Source organism: Ictalurus punctatus, chromosome 8 (genome assembly GCF_001660625.3).
Source record: "Ictalurus punctatus breed USDA103 chromosome 8, Coco_2.0, whole genome shotgun sequence".
Lineage (NCBI taxonomy): Eukaryota > Metazoa > Chordata > Actinopteri > Siluriformes > Ictaluridae > Ictalurus > Ictalurus punctatus.
In genome coordinates, this window is record NC_030423.2 from 15,700,990 (window position 1) to 15,708,902 (window position 7,913).

The 7,913-nt window shown below is 37.5% G+C and overlaps 1 protein-coding gene across 1 annotated transcript in view; it reads left to right on the forward strand.

Annotated features, from left to right (window-relative positions):
* nrg2b (neuregulin 2b) overlaps positions 1 to 7,913 on the forward strand; it is a 79,546-nt gene that overhangs the window by 40,947 nt on the left and 30,686 nt on the right. Inside the window, exon 3 of the mRNA XM_017474072.3 lies at positions 2,314 to 2,432. Within this exon, the coding sequence (XP_017329561.1) occupies positions 2,314 to 2,432 (119 nt within the window). The remainder of the gene's footprint in view (positions 1 to 2,313; positions 2,433 to 7,913) is intronic.

Below are 7,913 nucleotides of genomic sequence, written 5' to 3' on the forward strand. Positions count from 1 at the left end.
GATTTACTAAAACTTTGTAAACTATGGAAGGCCTAAATGGCCATGCATTATTCTTTTTTCTTTCTTGTTTTTTCATGATCTTGACATAATTTTCACATAATCTTGACATGTTGTTTTCTCATGATCGTGACTTAATTTTCTCGTGATCTCGACATAACAAAAGTTGTTTTCTTGTGATCTTGACAAAAAGACGATTTCTTATGATGTCATTTTAGCAAGAAAATCTCATGCCTTGTGAGTGGGACTGGTGTTTTTTGCCATCTTTTGTCTTTGCCATCTCCATCATGAATGTAATAATTTCCCACTGTAGAGATAGACTTTATCTTCACATTAAGAGACAGGAGGTGTCCCCTTTTCAAATGTCAAAAACTAATGTGGAAGATGTTAATCACTGACAGACAACAATTTTGTTATGTGGAGATCTCAAGAAAATTAAGTCGAGATTACGAGAAAACTAGAAAGAAAAATAATAATAATGCATGGCTACTTAGGGCTTACATAAAAAAGTGCAACACCTGCAATAAATCATGCAAGCTGATTAGCACCTGCTTGCATAAATGGTAATTGCATGTGGAAATTAATGAATCAAATGGTTGGATTACATTTGTGTAAATCAACTTCCCCCATTTGAAGACAAACTAAAACCATTAATTTTATTACAGTTTTTCTAATTATGTTGGTGGTGCATTGGGTAGCGTTGCTGTCCCACAACTCCTCGGTTTGATCCTGAGCTTGGGTTACCATCAGTGGGGTGTTTTGCATGTTCTCCCCTGTTTCCTCCGGGTTCACCAGTTTCCTCCCAACCTTCAAAAAACAAATATCTCAAAATAATGAAAGTTAGATATTAATTTGCCATGTGCACACACATGCCAAATGCATTTAAGAGTCTGTGAAGGCTTCCTTACATCAATGTCCTTATTGTTATTATTATTTTCATTTTTCAACATTTTTAACAGACTCATCTCCTTTAATCAGTGTTATACACATACACAATTACCCATACAGTACACATGGTAACTTACAGTTTCACTCTTCCAGGAGTCACAGAGTCAAGGAAAATGCCACGGTTATTGAGAATAAACAGAAAAGGCTACTAAGTTACTAACTGAGCTCAGAATTATTTTATGATATTTTATGATATGTACTTTTATGTTCATAAATCTGGGGGTGTGAATCTATAAATTCTTTCCCCTTTCTCAGCTGGACTTCAGGATTATACAGGAATCAGAGAAGATTGCCTGATTACTGCTCCCATTTGTAATATACTGTATGAGGGTGCATGTGTATAGGGATGTGTGTGTGTGTGTGTGTGTGTGTGTGTGTACTTACACTGAAGCAGCATTTCTGACATGTACATTCACGCTGATGAAGTGAGAATGAAATGGGATCATTGTATACTTAGTGCAAGAGATTTATTGTTAGTGGTCCAATTTTCAAAGTAGTCATGGCAGCGATTTGTATAGTCACAGCAAAGTGAAGTGTTGTAAAACAGTTACTTCAAAAGGCCCTTCATAACAGTCATTAGTGTTACTATTTGATGGACACTTATGTCCTGAGATTTTTGACTATAATTCAGAATGGAAGCACAAACACCAAACTGAACTTCAAATGTCGGTCAAATTCAGTTTTATTCAGTCAAAGTTGTACTGTGGTATAAATGTCGTATAAAGTCACGTTTATGCTGAATATTTGCAGTTATACATGTTTATGGACCTAGCATTTGTAATTTGGATTAATCAGACATAACCATCCTGGCTCATACTAAGTGAAATGTAACCGGAAAATGTCTTGGGAAGTCTTTGCTGTTTGCTTTTCACACCTAAAAGGGAGAAAACTTCAGAGCATAGTTGTATAGGGAATAGGACATTGGCATGATCACTTGAGAATAGTCAGAGCTCCCAACATATTTTCATACTCTCAGCCATTTAATTAACAGTGGCCTATTAAAAAATAACAAAACAACAAAGGTTTTGTGTATCACTAAAATTAGCTGTGTTTGCTTGCTAGCCAGATTAGCATGCAGGCTCAGTGACTAAAAATTTATGGGCATTTTAGGAGTGTGTAGATTGAACTGTGAGGCATCAACAATCCCCACTGAGCTACAGTACCCTCCATAAAACTTTTTTTTTTTTAATGACTTGCTTTTCTTCCAGACCTATGACTTGTTGTGTATTTATAAAAGTGGTGAAATCTGGAGAAATTTGGTAGGATGTTGGGTTGAGGGAAGGGGTGCATCATGAGATAATTAGGTCACCTAATAACATTCACTGGCATGCTTTGTTCTCTTTCCTCACTTGTGCTCCTCTTACACAGGAAAAACTCAAAGGTCCAGATTAGCCGAGCGAGACTGGAGGATTCTGGGAACTACACCTGCGTGGCCGAAAACCCGGTGGGCAAGGATAACTCCACCAGCTACATCAACGTCCAAAGCAGTAAGAGCAGAACCCTTCTCCCTACTTGACTGATTCAAGGGTTATTTGGGGTTGTGGACTGTTTTGTAACACCAATCCGGTGCTTATAGTTTAGTGCTAGCTTTGTGGGTTATTGTCCATCAGCAATGAAGCCCTGAGGCTTTGTGAAACATCTGCCTGTGACTTGCTGGTTAGAACATATGCTTCTCAAGTCATAGATCGGTAGAGATCGAAGGATGCCAGGTATAGCACAAGGACTCTTCCTTCTGCTGCAGAGAAATAGCCTGAGAACAGAACTGTGGGAAATGTAGGCTGACAAGACAAAAAATGTGGACGTGACATTGTGTCGGGTGCTCTGTAAGCTGAGCAGGCACTGAAGATGAATGTCAAAATAAAGGAGGAAGAAGAGAGAGATGGGAAATGGGTTGCTGTCTTGCAGATTTGTCACACAATATTCTGCCTTTCATTTCTGCCTTTCTGACAGATTTTGTGTTTGGCTGGTGAGCATTGGCAGTATTTTGCCAGTCACTCAGCTTAGAGCTGAAGCAGTATGGTAGAGCCAATATCCAATTATGTCAAAGTGCCGCAAAAACAAACTTGGATGTTGCATGGAATGAATCAGTTGCGTTTCAGATTTGAGGCGACACCCTGCTCGGGACCAGACTGTATCAACATATGCAATGTCTGAAATCACTCCCTCACTCACTCGCTCCTTCATTATTTACTACTGTATACTGCCTGTTCTGTATAGAGAACTGTATATGGCAGCCCTAAAGGAGAATTCAGGAGCGAGAAGGACGAACCCTCATAATACTGCATCATGAATTTTTGTTGCGTTACGTATCTGAAATCAACCAAACTGAAACCACTGAATCTAAAGAAGCATTGCAATTAATTTTCTGTATACACCAATAACAAGTATCTGTTAGTTTAAGTGGTCATTAAAAATATTTCTTACATTTATATACGAATTTGGATATGCTTGTGTAAATGTATTTCTGACTAAAAGAAATTGCACTGCTGTTATACTTAACGAAGTAGTGTGCATCGATTGTATACTTGATTTACGGTGCACAATGATTAACTACACTACACTACAAAGTGTTGTAAAAAAAAAAAAATAGTGCATTATATTGTAATAAATTCAGACAAGCCAACAGTCTGTTAGACACAAAAATTAACTAAAGTGGTTAAGTATGCTATCACTAATAAACTACATTTAGCCAGATTGCAGGTTAAAAAGCTTTCATCACCCTACCTGGCTAGGCTACACATTTTCCCCACCCTTTTTTGGCTGCTCCTGTTCAGGGTCACCACAGCGGATCACCCGTCCACATATTTTATTCTGGCATAAGTTTCATGCCAGATGCCCTTCCTGATGCAACCCTCCCCATTTTCTGAACTTGGAACCTAGTACTGGCTTATGCAACCGTCCAGCGGCCGGGGCTGACTGAGAATCAAACGCAGGCCGTGGTGGTGAGAGCACCACATGCTAGCCACTAATCCACCAAGGAATCCGCTAGGCTATGTGTTTCCATTTGCTAATTTAGCTGATGCATATACAGGATACAACCCAAATGTGGCAGATTAGTAGTTCTAGAATTTAAACTCACAACCTTTGGATAAGTAGCCCAAAGCTTTTATACAGCTTATGGTTCTTAATTAGTCTTTTCACCAGTGGTTAAATTGTAAAACTATTTCAAAGTGGTTTCAAACCATAGAAGATCCAATTGTCCTACACTGGAAAAGTCCAAATATCTATCTGTGGTGGAAAATCCCACATTAACTCGGTGGTAACTACAGAAATCTTTCACTTTTACTTTATTTTAAATGTTTAATGAAATTCCACAAATGTTGGTGTAACTATGTAGTACTTGCTTGTTGCACCATACATTCGATGGCATCACCAATGACAAGTGGTTTTTCTACATAAAATAGGTGAAAATGTGCTTTACTCTGACAGAAACTACATCTAATGTGACTTAATGTTATAATTAAATAAAAGAAAAGAAAAGATCTATAAATAATAGACATAATGATATTAACCCAAAGAGATGAAAAAAGGAAATGACACTTTTACAAGAGGGATATTTTTGTAACAATTTGATTCTGTTTGTCATTCATAGATATTTGTTAAGAAGAAATAGTTTCTGCCAGCAGTGGCTCCTGAACAAAGATGTTGGTGGAGCAGGCCATCATTATTAACGCCATAGCCTCAAATAAAATTAAGTAGAGATGCTATCACACTTGATGCTGTAGACCAGTAGTTCTTAAACTTTTTCAGTGTAAAGTCCCCCTTGTGTAGGGTGCATCCCTTTGTGGCCCCCTAGAGTCGTAAAAATTTTTGCAGTTTCATTTTTTTCATGTTTGGCTCTTCTGTATTAACTTTCTCAACTAAGAGATTACATCCTCTATCTAAAAACTGTTTGGTTTGTGTTTTAATGTGCTGTCTATAATTTATTTAATTTATTAATATTTCTTATTTAAATAATTCAAAGGTTGACAATCCCGACTTACAAAATTAAGTTAAAATAAATGTTTAAAAAAATAATGTTCTAGAATTTCTATGTGGGAACTGGCAAACCTGTCATTACCTGTCCTGTCTGCTCCTTCACTGAGGCTATGTCTGAATTAATCCAGATAGAGCTGAATACTGCATTTTCATTTTTAAACACTTTCCATCTACACTGTCGTTTCAAACTTTTTTTCCAAAATTGCTCGTCCACACTGAAACAACTGAAAATGCTTACATCCCTATACATCGCATGCACAAAAAAACGTAAGATACTTTGGCCCACGTAATTTCCGTCAGGTGTTTATTTAAAAATACAACCTGAAAGTTGTACAAAGTGTCATTGATCTTTAACAAAGCTATCAACCTGGATAGCAGGCACAACAACTGCACTACAACATCATCCACCATCTTGTTTGTTTTGAGTTGATTGTTTTGTCACATGGCTAAAAATAGCATTTTCGTAAAGCTCCATTTTCACTGGACAAAAATGCCATCTCAGTGTGGACAGAAGGCCAATGTTCATAGAGTGAGCATGGGGCAGAGAAAATCCTTCCCCTATGGATCGCTATTAGCACTTGTTGCAGTTCCACTTTTCAACCACTAGGAAAATACATAATGATGTGTAACCTTATTGAAGCTAAGTGGTGCAGCACTCTTACGGAACATCTAAAAAAAGTTTCTATTTGTCAAATAGCATTGCTTTTAAAGGTACACTATTTGTCCTACTATGTGTACTGTTTATCCATATTTTATGAACAAAAATAAAACTGCATGCATTTTGCGGAAGAACACTGTGCTTGGTTGTGCTTCGGCTCTGCATGTCTGTGTGGATGAATATGGTTCGTGGCACCGAACCAGTGTGAGGGAAAATGGATATACACGGTTTTTTGTTTTTTGTTTATTTTTTGCACCAGTAAAATCTGAAATTTTAACATCCTCTCATGCTGAGCAGGAAAACAAGGTGTGTAAATGTCTGAGTTCGAGTTTATGTAAACAGGATGTGAGCTGAGCAGAAGGAAAGATAATGTACTTTGCACATACAATGAGAGCTTGGTTGTGCCTCCCCCTGGCTAGTGATACCAAACTAGCCTAGTTAGAAAAGTCTTATATTTTATCGGTCTGCTTGTCCTACAAACAGTCACAACACCTGAGGCAAGTTTTATAATAAATCCAACTTTTTCTAATCATGTCATACATTCACAGCTAAGTTACCTAATCTTCCACAGAAGCTTAGGCTACTAGATGAGCTGGAAACAATGCATGGAGATGAATCTGTGCTCCGGATGACTAACAGCCTGTGGCCGCAGAAGTGTTTTACTTGGAGTAGAAGTGACTTGTTCTTGCTCATAACTAAAAAAAATAGAGATTACCCTACTGCTCATATAACATTCGCTACTAGGCTCAAGAAATAAAACCAGTTTAGATGGAAAGGGTCGCAACCTGACTTATTAGATAGATGAAAACGTTGTTAATTTAGCTATCCATTAGGTTTGTAATTTGCATGGTCCTTGAAAATAAAATCCAGCACTGCGCAATAACAACCCATACAGAAATGACCCTTTATAATACATAATGCTTTACAACAAACTCTGTTAGAGAGCTACATGGCTATCGATCGTTTCAATAAAATATCTTACCTGTTGAGTAACAAAAAAAGTTATCTCTGGTTGTCCGCTGATTCCCAGGAGTTTTTCCGTTTTGCATGGTCCAGGGTCTCGCTCGTTGTGACAACTAACCTACGCTACTCCCACACCTTGCACGCGTCAAAGTAGACAGAGCTACTTTTCTCTGTTTATGTGTATGATGAGACACACACGGGCGAATGACGTGTATACGCAATTTCCTGCGAAATCTGTCTCGACAAGTCTAAAATATAGATACTTATAATAGGCTTACCTTAGTGAATCAGAGTAAGACAAAAACATGGTTTGGAAGATAGATTTATTTATAGATTGATGCACTTACTGGTTATTTAAATTTTGTTTATTTTGAACAAAATAAAGTTACATAGTATACCTTTAAATTGTTGGTTACTCAGAAGAGGTAATTAGTATTTCAGAGGAATTTTAAATGTATGTGAATTGTGAATGAAGACTTTGAAATAGAGTTGAAATAAATAGTGAGGCTCTGTGCTACTGTACCTACAGTACAGTAGCTCTACAGTACAATACTCTACATACACTGTAGAGTATTTTACAATCCCCTTCCGGTACCGAAACTACAGGTCTATTTCAAACCCTTGTAGATATTTTGGGCTGTAAAAAAAAAACGTTTGTAATTGTTTATTTGGTGAAGTTTTCTGTGAGAAGCATTTATTTTGCATTTCTGTAAGTCTCTAGTGTCAGCTCTTTATAACAGTCCAAGAGAGGGAAAGCAGTAACTTTCAGAGGGCTTTGCCAGGGGTGGCACCACTAATCCATTACAGAGGTGGGGAAAGATTTTTATCTGAAAGAAGCGGTACATTTGTCTATAAAAAAAACCCCATAAAGACTAACTATGTATTTTGCGTTTAAGGCTACTTGGAGCCAGGGTTTGATTAAAATACAATAACAGGGCACAACACACCTTGTAATATACGACAGAGTAGTTTGTTTCGACCATACATGCTTCATTGTGCATTTTACTCCTCAGGCAGCTAATAATAGCAAAAATTAGTTCAGAAAGTTAGATAGCCCTGATAGCTAAACATTTTTTCAGTAAGCCTTACTTTATTTGAAGAATGTCATTTGAGGAATGATCCTGTAATTGCTTCAGAATACACAATATGTGTATATGTCAGTCCCTCCAGGATTTTGTTATTTTGCGATCACAGAAATGAATGCAGAATCAAGGAAACTCTGCCATATTCACAGGAGCTTGCAATTTTCAAAATGACAAAATTCAAAATCCGCAGATTTGGACCAAGACGCATCATGTGATGTCATTACAACGCGCCATGTGACATCATCACAACGCACCATGTGATGTCATCACAACGTGCATTCAGC